The sequence below is a fragment of the Anastrepha obliqua genome, chromosome 4 (assembly GCF_027943255.1).
Source record: "Anastrepha obliqua isolate idAnaObli1 chromosome 4, idAnaObli1_1.0, whole genome shotgun sequence".
In the NCBI taxonomy this organism is placed as follows: domain Eukaryota; kingdom Metazoa; phylum Arthropoda; class Insecta; order Diptera; family Tephritidae; genus Anastrepha; species Anastrepha obliqua.
The window spans coordinates 25,371,061-25,389,899 of NC_072895.1; the positions used below are offsets into that span (position 1 = coordinate 25,371,061).

An 18,839-nucleotide genomic window follows, 5' to 3' on the forward strand; every position below is an offset into this window, starting at 1 on the left:
AGGCCGGGTCGATTTGTGGGGAGGCAAAAAAATCGCCCATTGCTCTGTGAAAATCATATTCTAGGGATCAAAATAAGAAACTTTGCCGAAGGAACCATACCTCTAAAACGAATTCTGATGTCCCCCAATTTGGGTCGAACTTTTTAGTTTCTTTTCTCATGTAAAGGCCAAAAATGGTGATATTTTGAAATGATTGTATGGGGAACCCCCCAGGGGCGTTCCAGGGGGTGTGCCACTGGCATGGGTGGATCGGCCGTCCAAAGTTAGTGGGGGTCGGTCATACATTTGGACTCGATTGGAGCACTCTAAATGGGTTAAAGTGGGATTTTTCGTTCGACCCAAATTGGGGAACATCAGAATTCGTTTTAGAGGTATGGTTCCTTCGACAAAGTTTCTTATTTTTATCCCTAGAATACGATTTTCACAGAGCAATGAGCGATTTTTAAATCGACCCGCCCTACTATGCATATATGTAGATATGTATTATATATAAAATATATTAGGTGCAAGTAAGTTTTAATTTTTGTTTTTATGAAATTGTGACTATGAGAATATCAAGTGATACAACACAGAATGTAGTTGTTGTGAAAACATCCGCGTCATTCCGATTTGAAGCCATGTTAAAATACCAACATCGCATTTTGTGTGAATGTTTATCGTCAAAACCTGACATATTGAAAAGCATGCATTGGCATCGCTAGGGCTTCGTGCCAAAAAACTGTTTCTAACTCATTATTTGCATTTATCTTCACGTATGCTTTCAGAGTTTGTAAAATGCGATAAGCTTCGCAGTCTACATCACTCCACATTATTATACACAGTATTACCTTCAAACCATCTATGTATTATGTATATGTAAGTATGTATGTATACTCGGTTTGTGTTCTGTCAATGGTAACATATGTATGTACATAGGTTAACAAGATTAACCCAGGCAGATGCATACATACATACGTGTATATGTGTACACATAAATATATCTGCGCGAAACTGAAAGTTATGAAAATTGAACCTTTATTACTTTAAGTCAGATATTCTTCTCATGCCATATTACAATTAAGTCTTCTATTTATACTTAATGCTAAATAAAACTGAATTCATTACAGTTAACTTTTGGTGTACACCTAATTCCCTTTTTTTGACGAATTTAATTTAACATGAGTTGAAAAAAATTCTTTAAAGCGATTTTAAATATTTTATGATATTTTCTTGAATCTCATAAAGAAAATAGAGTGAGATTTGTTGACGCATGAACGAAGCGTTTAAATTAGTCTCACGAAAGGTCTCTGAGACTCGGTAGATTCTTCTCTCGCCGTTTAACAATTTATTTCATATACTACTACTACTATAACCTAATATATTTGTTACTGGACTAGTGAGCCACTATGCTCACGATACTTTATGGGACGCTTTTACAAACATACATATGTTTGTTGCTAGACTAGTGGATAATTATGCTCACGCCACCTTACAGGACTCTGTTGTATACATATGTATGTTCGTTACAGAACTAGTGGGACACTATGCTCACGCTACTTTACGAGAGCCTCTTACATATGTTTGTTGCTCGACTAGTCGGACACTGTGCGCACGCCACTTTATGGGACGTTTTTACATACATATGTATGTTTGTTTGTTAGTTGCTTACTTGTTATTGAAAAACACTTACATATGTACTTTTGTTAGACTAGTGGAGTATTAGTGTCAAAATAATTGGCACGCCTCTTTACACATAACTCTTTTTCAATTGTTGTTACATAAAGATACATACATACATATGTATTTTATTTTATGTTACTCAAATGAACGAAATAAATAAATGAGCGCATATGTACATATATGTAGTACAAAACTCGCATTTACCACAACATACAAAAATTTTATAATTAAAAACAATAATATGAAGAAAATTTTCCTTAATACCGTTTAACCCCACATTTAGTACATTTTCCAATAGGATAAAAAGCTTAAACGTGTAAGAGAGTCATCTCTGTTTACCGAAAATCTTAGCATAGCTGTTTTACGATGAGCTACCATTTCGCGGTTTGACGAATGAATGAATGATCATGACAAATATGAGCTCAACGTGCCAATTCGCTAAGCGCCATTTTGAAAATGCATTGCGCCGGTACTTACATAAAAAAGCAAAACTGTTAAGACACGAAAATGGCGAAAGTTAAAACGTGGGTTGTAGAAGGTGTAAGTGTGGTTTATGTTGCATTTCTGGCATAGCAAAAAGGCTTTCGCTACATCTTTTTTGCAGTTCATATTTAATTTATTTTTAAGTTTTTCGCGGATCTTGATCTAATAACGCCGCTTCCTATTCCCCTGTCTTCAAATGTTACTTCTCTGTTTTTTTTTTTGGTCATTTGTGTAAAAAACATTTTTAAACAGTCTAAGTTATTACACACATACATATACGAGCACACATACTTATAAAATTTTACTCGTATTATAAAACCGAACATTGCCAATTCCTACTAATTCTACTTCGTTTAAATAAACTCATTTACAATAGCAACAAAAGTACGTCAATCTTACCAAAGCTGAGAATGAGTGTTGAGAATTTTTGGTCTTGGGGGAAAACGCCATAACTCCGCCATTTTTAAATATTTTTACACAAACAAAGCCTTTTTTTTCTTTAAACATTGTAATATCCAATAATAAAAACTTTTATACAATAAAATTATTGCTACATATCTTAAAAAAAAACCCAACTTTCGCTAATTTCACCGGACCACAAGGTATATAACCCCTTAATTTAGTGTAATAAAATTTTCAGGTGAAACACAAATTTATATGAAAATTGTTGCGCAAACAAAACACGAACAGTGAACTTGACTTTTTGAAAATAATAAAAAAAAATCTAAAAATAATACTTCCAATTTAAAAAACATCTTCATTCATTGATTTTAGCAATTTTTCACATTAACTATGTTAAATAGTTTTTCCATTATATAATGGAATGAATGAGAAATAGATAAAATTTACTATTCGCGCATTCACAACAATAACAACAACATTTCTAAATTAAAGCCGAATTGAAGAAGAAGAAATCAACTACTCTAATCAAACCACCTTGTATAGATACGCCTTGGTTATACCCTCTCAATAAATGATTGACAATGGTACGTCTCTAACATATGATTCGGCTGATGAAATTTTTCTGGAGCTGAACAGTTTTAGTACTCGACGCGCAAAAACAAAAAGAGTCCGTTCATCATGCGGCTTGCTAATTTTAAAGCTCTCTTTGAGGGGGGTAACGTTTTTAAATTTTTTTTTGCATTTTTTTTTTTATTTGATTTTTTAAATGAAGAACCTTTCAAGAATATTCTGTGAAAATTTTAGATGAATCGGAGCAAAATTTACAAAGATACAGCCATGTAAGTGTTCCTACCTACCTGGCTCAACCGCGTTTAGCGTTAGCGTTAGCGTTAAAGCGTTTTTCCCACAACTTACGTTTTCAACTTTGAAACTACTGCACCGATCCTTTTGAAATTTTGAACACTTTTGCTGTAGATGTTTTACAAGGTAACGCCGAAGAGTTTTTTCGAATTTGTTGATACTTTTGTTTTTACGGTAACTAATTCACCGATTTTTTACGCGAAAATCGTGTTTTTGACTTTAACGTGTTCCCAAAAATCGAAAAATTTTTAATTTCAAAAAACCCTCTAGGCGTTACCCGGAGAAAACGATTATCTAACGAAATAACTTTGGTTTTTTGATTTCAGATGATTTAACACCGAGTTATGAGGGGCACCGCAAAACTACTTTTTTTGAGATGCGTCCGAATAATTTCTGCCATTGCCGTATTTTTAAATATTTTTGGATGAAAATTTCACAAAATATACTTCAAATGCTATAGTTTTATGTAGTAAAAGATTTGTCGAATAAATTTTAACTGTGTCATCGAAAACAAATCATAAAAATGTGCCTTTTTTCCATGAATTAACGTTACCCCCCCCCCGCCCTTAACATATAAATGGACAGTAGAATGATTTTTTATCTGATTTGGTTGATGAAATAATTGATTTTGCTGACGATCATAGTGTCATAGACTTTTCATTATAAGGCGTACACTTTCTTTTTACGTTGACTGTATATGCAAAAAACCCCAGTGTGGACAAATTTCAACAATTTTTTAAGATCTGCATAAACTCGGTGCGCCCCAACTACTGAGGACTTACTGTATGAATTCGAAGAGTAAAATCGGCGTTGCTAAAATACAGCTAACGGTATATTTCCAGATGTTAAAAATAAACAAACTGCAACCCATCAAACATTTTGTGATGTGACTCATATCCCAGTGTGTCTACCGAAGGTTAAATATATTTGGCAAAAAATATTTTTTCTACGGCGCGAACATTGACTTGGAGCCACTGTAAATACATACATATATGTAAGTATATTCATAAACAAAATGCTTATGAACACCTATTCCAAACGCAATTAGGCTTTTAAAATAAATAAATCTATTATTTATAACTTTTGGCAAAACCAAAAAAAAATGTACAGAAATCCTTAAATGCATCCGCATGTATTTGTAAACATAAATTAATACATCAACTGGCTGTGTATGTAGGCGAAATTAATTAAGAGCTGTCTGCGTGATTGCAACGTAAATTAGTATAACGAAAAATGAAATGATCTTGAAAGAGAAAGGTGAAAGTTAGAGAAGAAACAGTATCATAACACAATTGCACACTTGTACATATGTATACACATACGAGTATGAACATACATGTGAGCGTGTGCGGAGAAACATAAAATTTTGCAGATGTTCAGTGATTTGGAAACAGAAATGCGAGAGTTTCTGGCCGTGAATTTGCACTCAAAATGCAATATCAGCCTCGACGATGTGAACATACATATGTATACACGTGCATATCTAGTTGGAGAGTTCACACATGCAAGCCAACTCATCTACATACATACATATGTGTTATTAAAACACACAACACAACTACACTATCATGAAATACGTGACCGTGCGTAAGAGTGGGTGGCAAGTGTATATGTATATTTTTTCAGAAAATATTAAAAATAAATAAAACCCATTGTAGGTGATTAAATTTATGGCCGGTATTGAGTAATCCTGGTGTGGCGAATAGAAAAGTTCACAAAACTATGAAAATTTGTTTATTTCTTTAATAACACTCGAATGCTCATACGAAGATAGGTACATTGTACACACATACACACATACATACATGTATATGTAAATCTAACATTGGGAGCGGCGATTTCGCCTTCGTGTTAGTTTTGTTCAGGCAAATGGAGGATTGTATTTTAAATCATTTGTTGTCAACTTGTGTTAGCTAATTAAAAACAAATTATTCATTTCAGACTTAACACAGGGTGAGGCAAATGCATTATGATCATCAGCTTATTTTTTATTGAACTAAATGTGGTTTTGCCACTGACAGTGAAATCTAAACTGTCGGTCAGTAGTGAAAAGATTTAATGGTGGGCCAATATCAGACCGTTAGCCGACTCTCAGCGAATCTGACAGAATCAGCGGTTGGGATGACGTAGCAGGAGTTATGAATCAGTTTGTTTACGAAAAAACTAAGGAAGTGTTAGTGATATCGATAAAAACTAACACAATGTCATTTCGTTACCGTCTGAACAACGACTGATTGGACGCGTGTGTGAATACATGTGAAATAATCGTGCAGAATTCGGCTGGCGAATCACTGCCGTGATGTGGCAACCGAAGATCCCCTCATAATTTTAGTTTCCACCATAGTTATTGGTCAAGCCTAGTAATCTATCAACCTTGGGTCAGTATCACGATGCCTAGAGTGCAAAGGTGGCGCCCATCTTATACCGCTATTCCGCTCTCACCAATTGTACCAGTGTGATTGTCCCACATACAGCGATTCTGTCAAATTCGCACGCAACAATTTATTCTATTATTGTGTAATCGTGTACTTGTGTAATTTCTTCTTCTTCTAACATTCTTATTCGTGTTTTCACATTTCCGCAACAGTGTGACGGCACACAAAAATTATTCCTCTCTGATTGGTTGTATTTCTCTTGTATTCTATCATTATTGGGTCAGTATAAAACCTTCGTAGAAAATTTACTCATTCCAAGAATATCTGCCACCATCTACATAAATTATTTCAACATTTAAACTTTTACTTCACCAGCCTTATTAGAATTTCCCGCGAAGATCTCGAATTATTCACTCACAACGATTCACTGGAATAGCAATTTAAGACAGACTTACTTATAACTGACCCTTAATCACTCCTATTTTTCTTCTTAGAACAAAGCCGAAAAGACATCTTGGAAAAAAAAAATCATCCCTTTCACGGCTATTAATGCACACAAAAACAAATTCATATTTAAAAAAAGGTTCCAATTTTTAGTCATTTGTGTCTTCTCTCAACCAAGTTTTAAGCAGATCACATATTTTTTAAGTTGTTACCTAAACGACAAAATGGATTTTTTTAAGCAGTAAAAAATTGTAAAGTTTACAGAAAGCTACGATTTAAAATCTATCGAATATTATTTAAGGTTATTCTTTATAAGTTGTACCCCCAACCCTCCTTGTTTTCCTTAACCTTTTCAGCATTTTCAATCTGAAACGCCTAGACGAGAATCTCGCTTCAGCAGGGTAATTAATAAGTATTTTCTAAATAACGGTAGTTTTGGGTAGCCATCAAATAGGCATCTTAACTGGAAAGGATTTGGAATTATTTCCAAACAATATGAAATTTTTCGCTGAAACCTGCGACTACTCTTACAAGTCAAACCTAAGCAAATCTTAGATATTAATGCAAATTAAACAAAATCTTCTACCTTTTTTTCACTCACTGAAATACAGTGTCCGACACTCGAAGTGTAACCAATTAAAAACACCATAAATTTAGTTAGAGTGCCCGAATGTGACTTGCAGGTATTTTGGCCTACTCGTGGACAATGGCTTTTTCAGAGCCTCTAGCCTGGTAAATCTCTTAGTTCGGACTTTGCTCTCCAAAATGGTCCAAAGAGAATAATCCATCGGATTGGCGTCTGGTGAATTTGAGAGCCATTGCGTGGACGTTATGGAGTTCGGAACATTGTTCTTTAGCCATTCTTGGTTCATTCGAGCTTTGTGAGGCGGTGCCGAGTCTTGTTGAAACGTCCACGATCTGCCACCGAAATGTTTGTCTACCCACGGCTTCAAAGCAACCTCCAGAATACTTTCCAGATAATATTTCGCAATTACCTTGACGTCAGGCTCGATGAAAACGATTGGAGAGGGCCCGCCCACGGTTGCACCGGCCCAAACCATTACCTGTGACGGGTGCCGCCTCCTAGTGGCCAGTCGATGACTCAACATCTCGTATGAACGGTCAGTCAAATAAACCCTATTGCTTTGGGAGTTTACGAATTGCCCAATTTGAAAAACTTTCTCGTCAGGAAACACAAAGTTCGGAAATTGACCCCTTTCGGCCAGTCGAAGCAACTCCTTCGCTCTCTCAAGTCTGACCTGTTGCTGCTTTGATGTGAGATCATGCGCCTTTTGGATCTTGTAAGGCTTGACTTGGAGATCATTTTTCAGTATGCGGCGGATGCTTCTTCTTCTTCTTAATTGGCGCTATATCCGCATACGCGATTTTGGCCGAGTTTAGCAAAGCGCGCCAGTCGTTTCTTTCTCGTGCTAACCGGCGCCAGTTGGACACACCAAGTGAAGCCAAGTCCTTCTCTACCTGATCTTTCCAACGCAGAGGAGGCCTTCCTCTTCCTCTGCTACCACCAGCTGGTACCGCATCGAATACTTTCAAAGCCGGAGCGTTTGTATCCATTCGGACGACATGACCCAGCCAACGTAGCCGCTGGATCTTTATTCGCTGCGCTATGTCTATGTCGTCGTAAAGCTCATACACCTCATCGTTCCATCGTCTGCGATATTCGCCGCTCAAACGCCGCGAGCTTCGTTTCATCGGATGTTGTCATCGTCCAAGCTTCTGCGCCATACGTTAGAACGGGCATGATGAGAGTCTTGTAGAGTGTTAGTTTTGTTCGCCGAGAGAAGACTTTACTGCTAGTTGCCTACTTAGTCCAAAGTAGCACTTGTTAGCAAGAGAGATTCGGCGGATGCTGCGGTCAGATATTTTCAGTTCTTTCGCCATTTGATGGGCACTTCGTCGGGATTTCGCTCAAGTCACTTCTTCACTTTTTTAACCATTTCACGTGACGTTGCAGTCTTTTGATGACCACCTCCATGACGTTTCGCGATGCTACCAATATCATTGTAACGAGTATGGCGCGATAAACAAAAACTTTATTTACTTAAAGGTGATCGAGCTCACGAATAATCGCTGGTTGTGATTTTCCCGCCAAATATAATGCAATCACACTATTACGTTTGAAATCCATTACTGATTTTCTTCCGCGCGCTTGTAAGCAATACTCTGGACTAGCATTTAGCCCATTAACAGACAGCTGATGCCTGTACATCAGGTTGGTTACACTTCGAGTGCCGGACCCTGTATGTATTTACTGCCCATAAGTAGATAAATATTTACCGCACTTACCCCTCGCATTTCTACTTTACTTGTTAAATATATGTACAATATAAGAGGTCTCTAATTAATAGTTTATAAAATTGAAATATTTCTACTTACACGGCCATCAATGATGCGCGGCGGTGGATTACTCGGCGATCCCTTGCGTTCCAAAATTGGCACTGTGGGCGTAGTTGCAGGTATCGCGCGCCCTCTTTCACGCATCGCCTGATAGATGGATTCGGGATGTAAATGTGCCGGACGCTCCTGCCGTAAACCTGAATGGAAATCTGTTATTGGATAAGGATCGCCAAAATACATTTGCAAAGGTGGTATTAGTGTTAGTATAACCCATGTGGAAATTAAGGAAATGATGGAACATTCATTTTAAAGTTGAAAAACTAAGAATAAAAATAATCCATTTTAATTACATAGCAAATAGTTATTACAAGCAAACAGTTCTCCAGTAGTTTCCGCAAACACTTTAGAGTTAACATAGAACTAATATTTTAATAATTTTCAAACCAAATTATTCAAGAAAATTTTAGTTAAGTATTATATATTAATTTCATAGCAGTGCACCACAATAATTTATTAAAATTCACATAGAAAGTATTATTTACGCTTATTACGAGTTTTTTTTTCCTCTTGTTCACTCCTCTCGGGAGCGTAGGGTCTCGACAAGACTCAATCTTGCGTTGGTTTCTTTAATCTATTTTGATTTCTGACAGGGCAGGTGATTAGATTGCCGCTACTCGCTTATTACGAGTAGTAAAACATTAGCCTCTCTGGACTGAACACTTGAAACATTAAGTCATTTCTAAGTACATTCTGTAAAAAAAAAAAATCGGCAATTGTTCGGTTAAAAAGCGCGTGTTAAGCATACATATATCTAAATTTTTTTTATGGAATGTTAGTACAACTGTCCTCTATAGTGTCGCTGAGTTTGAGCGAGATCTGTCAATTAGCTTGTTTTTGGCATTTCATTATATCAGTCAACCGCAGGTGTACTCTGCGATTTTCACTATAGATAAAAATATCGAACAAAGAATTTGTCTTAAATATTTTAAGTAGAACCGACTATAGAAATTAAATAGAACCGACAAAATGGGCATCACCGTCCATTTCCAATTTTGGGGAGGGTCAACTTCAGCGGCATTTTTCAAATTATTATTATAAAAGGTCCCACGCTCTCGTGGTTTGATTTCAAGCTCTAATAAAGTAAGTTGCTAGTTTGAACCGGAATGGAGAGAGGTTCTATGCTTTCGGCTCATGCCAGCAGTCACGTGACTACGTCAAGTTCATAGCCATGCAAAATGCACCAATTACTTATAGAAATGGAAGAAACGCGACTAGGTTCTAAGTTCATACTAAGGCCCATTTATTACAGGTGTTGGCATCTGCATACTCGTATTAGTGAAAACATACATGTATCACGTCAAAATCAGCATACTCTCCTCCACACTTGCCGTTTCGCTTCTCCTCCTGGAACGCCGAAAGGGTTCTTTACCCCGCTTAACTTTTTTCAAGCTCAGTACACACTTTTTCATGTCTTTGTTTTTGTAATATTTCACTTTAGATATTATTTAAATCACCAACTATAAATTCGCAATGTACTTATACACAAATGGCAAAGTAAACACACAGATGTAAACAAAACGAATAATTTTGACGCTATTCATATCTACGACGCAAAAATCAGCTGGGCGGATGCCATCACCTGTAATAAATCCGCCTTGCTAAATACCAATATATTCCCCTGCAGGGATAGTTCCAACAAAAAAATTGGCATCGATCTTCTCACCAAATTTGTTATTGCCATAATTCGTCAACCAGCAACGTTAGACGCCCATTTTGTTTTTGTGTGAATAGTAAATACATTAACAAAATACAACACAAAGCTTACCGAATATGAATGACTGCTAAAAGAAGATGATTGGTTTAAACTTAAATACATACAATAAAATACCATTAGGTTAGATTTCCAATAAATATGCAAATGTCCAAATAAAAAGTGCATAACTAACTTTAGTAAAGCTTCCATTCGTGTTAGTTGCATTTGACTTTTTAAGCCTTTTTCTTAGCTTTTGTAAACCTGCAGCAGCCCACTGTAACTACATGTGTACATATGTACAGTCATAGTCAAAAGTATTTATCTACACAAAGCCAAAATGTTGCATAAATTCAAGCGCTTGCGCTAATGTGAAATACAGGGTGAAGTCCAAGATAAACAAGACTGAGCTAAAATAGAAACGACAGGAGCTTTGTTCTGATAACTTCGAGTTTATTTATTCAAAATAGTCCCCTTTGGTCTCGATATACTCTTTTCCATAATCTAAAAGCTTTTCGAAAGAGTGTTTCAGGTCATTGACCGGAACGCCCTTCAGGATGTCCGTACAACCTTTTAGATGACCTCTGCGGACGCAAACCGTTTTCCTTTCATGGTCAAATGCCATTTTCCAAATAGGTAGATGTCAGGTGAATACGGTGAGTGATTGATGGTTAAAATGCGATTTCTAGTCAAAAAATCAGTCCAAAGAGTTGATCGATGAGATTGCCCATTATCAAACAATAAGCGCCAAGCTTCTCCTTCGCGGTATTCAGAGCGACTTCGACGAATGCGAAGCAACAAACGTTTCAAAATCACCAAAATAGAAAATTGCATTGACGATTTGGCCCATTGGCACGCACTCCTTGAGGACAATTCCCTTGGTATCGTAAAAAATGAGCATCGACTTGATACTTTCACTTCTCCAAACGCATTTTTTTGGTTGGTGGCTCATCTGGGGCCTTCTATTCGGCACTTTGACGCTTAGTGCTTAGTTTCAGGTTCATGTTGGAAACACCACGTTTCATCACCAGTTACAATGTTGTAAAGGAATTTCTCGTCTTTTCTCGCCTCTTTAATGAGGTCTTTCGAATGTTTAATTCCGAGCAATTTTTGGCCCTCAGTTAACTTGTGCGGAATGAAACGAGCACAGACCTTTCATAAGCCCGAATGATCAGTTAAAATGCGTTAAATCGATGTTTTGGAGATATTCAACTCCGGTTCTATGAATTTCAACGATGATTTCGGTTCATTTTTGATAAATTTACGAACAATTTCGATGGAGTTTTCGGTAATTACTGGTTTTGGGTATACGGGCCGCCGTTCCTTGTCATTTATGTCCTCACAACCATCTCTGAAATGTGTACTCCACTCACGAACTCTGGCACGAGATAGACAATCATTGCCCATACACTTTTTTATCAATTCAAATATTTCGGTAAAGGTTTTACCGATTTTAAAACAAAATCTGATATCAACTCTTTGTTTGAAACTCATTTTCGCACCGATGACACAAACATACTGACACTTTAGACGCAATAACTTCGCTTCCACTGAACCGCATGTCAGCAATCTTTCACTGGAAGTCAGTTAGGGATGTAACTCCCAACGCAATAACTCATTAAAAAGTTGGCGCCATCAAAAAAATTTTTATGACACCAGTCTTGTTTATTTTGGACTTCACCTTGCATACCGTTTTTGTCGTTGAATCTGCACTAGTTATCTTTGCATACTCTAAATATTTCAACACCAACAAAAATTTTCAATATAATACAAACAAAGGCCTTCTAGTAAACATTGTGCATACTTTTGTGTAAATACTTTTGTCTATTGGTGTATGTGCAAGTACATATTATCCAAGAACAAAACCAAAACCATGCCTCATCCGTAAAGCAATATTACATATGTAAGTAAGTATGCAAGTATTCAATATCAATTTGCAAATGGCTCCCAGTCATGCTCATAAACGTACTCATCTCTCCGGTGTATAAGTTCAGTTGTTTGCGATACAATTGTGGGCCAATTTCTGTAGTAGTTTCATTCAAAAATTTCTCCCTGTCAACAACTACATCACAACAACCTGATTATCGGCACAAATCATATGAACAATGGCGCACAAAATTGACAACGATTTGACAACAGATTTACGATTTTTTGTAACAGAAGAAAAAATAATATTAAAAAAATATACATAAATATTAAAAGAAATATTAAAAAATATGTATTTTAAAATAAATGCATACATATGTATGTGATATTTTGAATAGTCGCATTTACTCACCTCCGGGACCGCGTTGATCCTTCAAACTGCCGCTTTTCGTCGGCGCAGTTCCGCCGAACATCATCGGATAGAATACTTTTGGCCAAAGTATTGCAATGCAACCTACTACGGTCACAATGATGACAGCCGTTTTTTTAGGACTAAGCCCATCCTGCAAGTAGAGGGGATGACTAGATGTCCGCTGCTGTGAACGCGTTTGTTGCATGCTTGTAGTTTTTTATTTTTGATTTTTATTGTATTAGCGACGAATTCCAGATCGTTTTGTGTTTTGATTTAGTTACTAAGTGAGTACTCTTAATATTTGTATATGTACATATGTATGTATGTAAATACATATGTAAGTATTCCTGCGGATTTTCGATTACTACAAATACTCGTATGTAATGTTAAGATTCGTTGAGTTGATGCTTGGTTATTTTAAAAAAATGTTCGTATCTCTTTTTAAATACAAATATAAACGTCTTAATGTTAAACTTTTAGTATTCTTTTTATGTGATATTTAATTTTTTATTATAATTACATTTAATACTCAATAATTTCACATAATATTATATTTACGCATGAGTATTATTGTTTGTTTGAGTCTGTTTGACAGCAGAAAATGCTATCGCGCTGGGCTGTTAGTGGAATTTTAGTTGGGCATTGCAATCTGCAAAAAATGGAAAATTGGAAAATATTAAAAAAAAACTTCCTCATATAATAGTGGTACTATTATGGAAAATCGCTTTGAAAAGATACATGTTTTCATAAAAGGTGGCGCAAAATTAATCACTCTATCGGGAAATATATCAATGACATATGACACTTATGAACTAGACAGCTGCAGTATACAAACAGACAAATAATGGAGCGGATAAGGGCGTAGTCTGGTCAAGTACTCATTTTTTCTAGATATTTCTTAGGAATTTTTTTTAAGGGGACAGATACATATCTGTAAAATTTCGGAAAAAAAAATTTTTTTTTTCTAAAATGTTAATATAATCAAAAAAATTTTAGAACGTAAATTTAAGTATTTCTGAAATTATAGATCATCAACCTACGACTCTATTCTTTGCGTTCGAGCGCTGGGAGAGATATAGTTACGTTGCCGACTTTAGACGCGTTTTTCTCAAAACTATATTTTTCGAATTGGCGTACACGATAACTCGAAAAGTTATTGAAATTTTGCACACATCTTTTTTATGATACGACTTTTTATGTGAATTTACAAGTTTTCGAAAAAATAAAATAATTCGCCCCAAAATTCATTTTTTTTTTTTAACCATTTTATTCCGCGATTTTTTTTTTCATTTTTGTTTAATTCATATAGAAATTATGACATTAATAAAAAAAAAATTTGGTTTTTTGTATTCAGTTCACTGACGCCGATGCTACAATGCCAGCCGATTGAGAAGCCCCACTGCGACCTTCCTGGAAGAATTGAGTGTACATCCGCCATTTTAAATGATTGAAATAAAATAAAAAAATTTTGTATTTTTTAATATATAAATAAACTGTATGCCAATTTTGAAAAAAATATATTGACTTCTTCATTTTAAATAATTTTAATGAAAATCAAGTAAAATATGGCCGTTAACAGGTATCTGTCCCCTTAAGAAAAACGATCGCATTTTATTTAAAAAAAAATTCCTAAAAAATATCTAGAAAAAATGAGTTTTTGACCAGACTACGTCCTTATCCGCTCCATTGTTTGTCTGTTTGTATACTGCAGCTGTCTAGTCCATAAGTGTTAAATGTGAGTGACGTATGACAAGTACGTCCGTGAGTATTTGATCAGAGTACGTCCATACAACTAAAGATAAAGTTTTCCACTCAAAATCTTTTTTTTTTATATTTAATAAAAAAATTATTCAAAACAAAATTTAATGATTAATTTTGCGCCACCTTGTAAATATTTATATTTTCTAATTTAACAGATTAGGCCGCTATAGAAATTTCAAACGCTCCGTTTTGCTTAAAAAATGTCCTTTTAAAGGGTGATCAATTTACAAGTATCGGATTTTAAATTGAAATAAAACAACGAAAATTCCAATTGATTGGGCCAGCTTTATTATTTTTTTTTTTTTAATTTTTTCTCCTCTCGGCGGCATAGGGCCTCGACAAGACTCTTCCATCGAACACGGTTCTATGCTGTTTGTGTTTTGCACCGTCCCATGAGATGTCGGCATCTGCTAGTTCGCGCAGCATCGGCATTCTCCAAGTGTTTTTTGGTTGACTGCGACCTCTGCTCCCTTGCGGGTTCCAGTCCAGTGCATTCTCGTGATGCTATCTGGTGGTTTTCTCAATGTGTGACCTATCCATCGCCACTTTCTGCGTTTGATTTGCCTAACGATGGGTTCCTCGTTCGTTAATCTTCACAGGGCGTCGTTAAAGATAATCCCTTTCAAATGTTGGCCGCAACTGCGCCGTAATTCGGCCACCCATAAACACCAATTTTGAATGACTCGCTGGAGGGCTTCGGTCGGTATCTCGTGAACAACTTTAGTAATGTTGGCTTCCAATGCCTCAATCGAAGCTGGTTTATCCACAAAGCATTTAGACTTTACATACCCCCACAAATAAAAGTCCAAAGGTGTGATATTACACGATCTTGGTGGCCAATCCACCGGTCCGAGACAAGAGATAAATTGCGCACTGAAACTACGACGCAGTAAATCCATTGTTTCACGGGCTGTATGACAAGTAGCGCCGTCCGCCGCCTTTTTGGAACCAAATGTTGTGGCTTCAATTTCCAGCAACAAAAAGTCGATTATCACGGCGCGATAGTGTTCGCCATTCACTATTACATTGACGCCAACCTCGCTTTTGTAGAGATATGGATCGATGAATCCTCCAGCAAATAGGCCGCAATTAACGTTTGTTTTTGATGGATGTAATGGCTGTTCTTGAATGGCTTCGGATTGCAACATCATTGCGGAACACCATAAGTTGGCATGATCGCGCGATGAACACTTTTCACAGAGCACCGATTGTCGTAATACAATTTTTGCGATTTGTAAACTTTTTTGAGGCGTCAATCTTTTCATGATGAAATGTCAATGAACACCTAAAAAATGATGTATTTAGTTTGACAATTGTCACGCGTGATCTGCCAAAAAAAACCCCTATAGGAAAAGTACCTCCAAGCTGATCACCCTTTACATCCAAAACGACATACTCAAAGAATAAAGATAGAAAAATGTTTAAATATTTCCATCAGTCTGATGCTTGTTTACACTTAACTGATTGATTTTAAATTTGCAATTACATTCTGCATGGATTTTTCGATATATTTCGTAGTTATTTTTGTAACAAATGTTTGACCAATTTTCTTAACTCTTCGTACTTCAAAAAATAAAAAAGTACCAGTCTAACGGTTAGACGCGATAGAAGTGAAACCCTCCGTAAAAAAAACTGAGAGAGAATAAGACGAAAGCAGCATTAGGAGCGGGATAATTATAGGTTCATTATAATATTGCTATAAAGTTCATATTTTATTTTCTTCATTTTATTATTATTCATCCTCAATGTTTTCAATTTCAACAAATGTAACGAGTGGCTTATGATAGCTAAAATATGATACAAATGCTTTGGTTTCGATGTTGTCAACATATCTTTGAAATACCGCGTCAAATGTTGTTTTTGATCGTGTTGTCGATTCAGTGCGATTGTTACACATTTTTAAATTGAATGTTGTATTGAGAAAGTCAATTGAAGGAACCGCTGTGTCCAATGCAAAATTTACGTTAAAATCGCCACTTAAAATCATTGGAACTTTATCGTAATCTTTTCTAAGTATCCGCGATACTTCTGGTGTATACTTTATTAAATTTTCGTGAATGAATTCCGCGATGCTATTTATTGATTTTTTTTCTGTCGATATTCACGACACTTTTCTGCATTATTTTTCGGCATAATTGCGGTAAATATTTAAAAATAAAAATATTTACGAATATAAAAATACACACGCGGTTGCTATTATGAGCGTCCCCAGCAAAACCTGCGTGACCGAAACTCTAACACAATTACATTTTTTTGAATGTTACAAACACATATGCACTCGTATTTGTTTGAAAATCGACTTTTTTTTTGGTTCTCCATCACCTTTGGAAAATGTGTAAACAGTAAGCAAACTTTATTTATATATTTTTCCTCATTTTTGCATCAGTAAAATTAAACAAACGCCGTAGCCGAATGGGTTGGTGCGTGACTACTATTCAGAATTCACAGAGAGAACGTCAGTTCGAATCTCGGTGAAAACACCAAAATTAAGGAAAACTATTTTTCTAATAGCGCTCACCCCTCAGCAGGCAATGGCAAAACACCGAGTGTATTTCTGCCATGAAAAAAAGCTCCTCATAAACATATCATAAAATAAAATAAAATAACTGTATAAAAAAATTTAGTTTAAAATTTAAAATTTAAAATTTATTTAGTTCGTCGCTACGTTTATATGTAATATTCGTAGCCAAGAGTGTCGCTTTTTTCGTTTCACTTTTTCTCAAATCACTCCCAACGATTCTAAAGAAGTTTTCACTTCAATAAATTTATTACGGATTGCAAATGCAAACATTATTTCATGAAAAACGCTTTCCATGCATGCATTTTTTTAGATTTGGAAACAGATGGAAGTCGCTAGGGGACCAATCTGGTGGGCACCGTGGATGCTCCAACAATTCGAAATTTAATTCATGGATTTTTGGCATTGTCAAAATGCTCTTGATGTTGATGAAATCACAGAAATAATCGAAGTTGACCGGGGTGTTAGTAGTCGCAGGATCGCCCAGGAGGTAATGATCGGCCATAAAAAGTTTTAAGGCATTTGCGCTAAAATTTTACGCAAAAATAATGGATTTCTTTTTCCCCTCCGTATCCGAATGGGTTAGAGCGTGACTACCACTCTGGGTGAAAGACAAAAATGAAGAAAAAGTTTTTTCTAATAGCCCCTCGAAAGTGTGGGTGCGAGCGTGACAGCATAAAAGAGAAAAAGGGGTATCTACATATAGTAGATGCTTTCCATTTCAATTCAACCGGGCTATTCGGGTCATGTTCTTCGATTTCGATGTAACTGAAATATGTTGCTCTCTGGTCAAAATAATGAGACACATATTTTTTTGTTCGCCCGAAAAAATTTTTTTTCAAGAGTTATCGGCAATTTTGTTTTTCGACTCAAACTCGATTTTTTTTAATTATATAAGAAACATTTTTTTTTAAATGCCCATAACTTAGTCAAAAATGAACCGATTTTAATAATTCTGGGTTCAAAATGATCGTAATTACTTACACGAGTGACTTCATGTAGAAACAATTGCAAAAAGGTAGTTGACAATTTTTTATTTAGCAAAAAAGAAAAAAAATTGAAATTTTTTCGAAATTCAATATTTCAAAATGTGTATTTTTTTTTTTTTATAACTTTTTCTAAATCAAGAGGACACCTCAAGCTTCAATTAAGCTGAATGCCCAGTAGCTAAAATGAGTTGTTTTTGAGTAATGAATTTTTGAGTAAAAGACCTGTTTCGCACTTTTTGTTTTTTGCAAAATAAAAAATTTTCAACTACTTTTTTGCAACTGTTTCTATATGATATAGCGAATCAATAAATATATATTCTCCTCTATAGACTCCTATTGGAGCATAGGGTGTTCAAAAAAATCAATAAATATAAGATATAATTAGCAAAAACTAATCTGGCTTGCGTACCTGCCATACCCACATAAGTAACCTAGTAACCCACATAAGTAGTCTAGACAGAAGGTGGCAGGCTTAATTCGGAATTATCTCAGGAATTCATGGTAATGGTTGCACGGGTTAGGCTAAGGCCTTTATGCACTGCGATCAGATTAATCTATTGTGCGACCCTAATTACTTAATTATAATTATTTAGTATACCGAGGAATCGAACCAGCTCCTTTTCTAGTAGGTACGAGTCGAGGATTCTGTGTCTCCTTAGCCTAATGCCTCACAGTTGGTGATTAGGTTTTCCATAAACTCTTCATCTCAGAAGAACTTGCATAATCTTGTACTAAGTAACGGCGGCCGCCGTAGCCGAATGGGTTGGTGCGTGATTATCATTCGCAATTCACAGAGAGAACGTCGGTTCAAATCTCGGTGAAACACCAAAATTAAGAAAAACATTTTTCTAATAGCGGTTGCCCCTCGGCAGGCAATGGCAAACCTCCGAATGTATTTCTGTCATGAAAAAGCTCCTCACAAAAATATAATATCTGCCGTTCGGAGTCGGCATAAAACTGT

General features: G+C 35.8%; 1 protein-coding gene across 13 annotated transcripts in view; it reads right to left on the minus strand.

The window, feature by feature from the left end:
* The window catches only part of LOC129243843 (uncharacterized), a 64,251-nt gene that overhangs the window by 33,193 nt on the left and 12,219 nt on the right, over nt 1–18,839 (minus strand). For 10 of the 13 annotated variants that reach the window (XM_054881198.1, XM_054881197.1, XM_054881205.1 and 7 more), the window contains exons 2-4: nt 12,611–13,259; nt 12,302–12,409; nt 8,622–8,779 (exon numbers count right to left, since the gene is read on the minus strand). In XM_054881198.1, the coding sequence (XP_054737173.1) occupies nt 8,622–8,779; nt 12,302–12,409; nt 12,611–12,815 (471 nt within the window). In that variant the 5' untranslated portion in view covers nt 12,816–13,259. Of the gene's footprint in view, nt 1–8,621; nt 8,792–12,301; nt 12,410–12,610; nt 13,260–18,839 lie in introns of all 13 variants that reach the window. The other 3 variants (XM_054881206.1, XM_054881203.1, XM_054881202.1) reach the window with 2 other exon arrangements.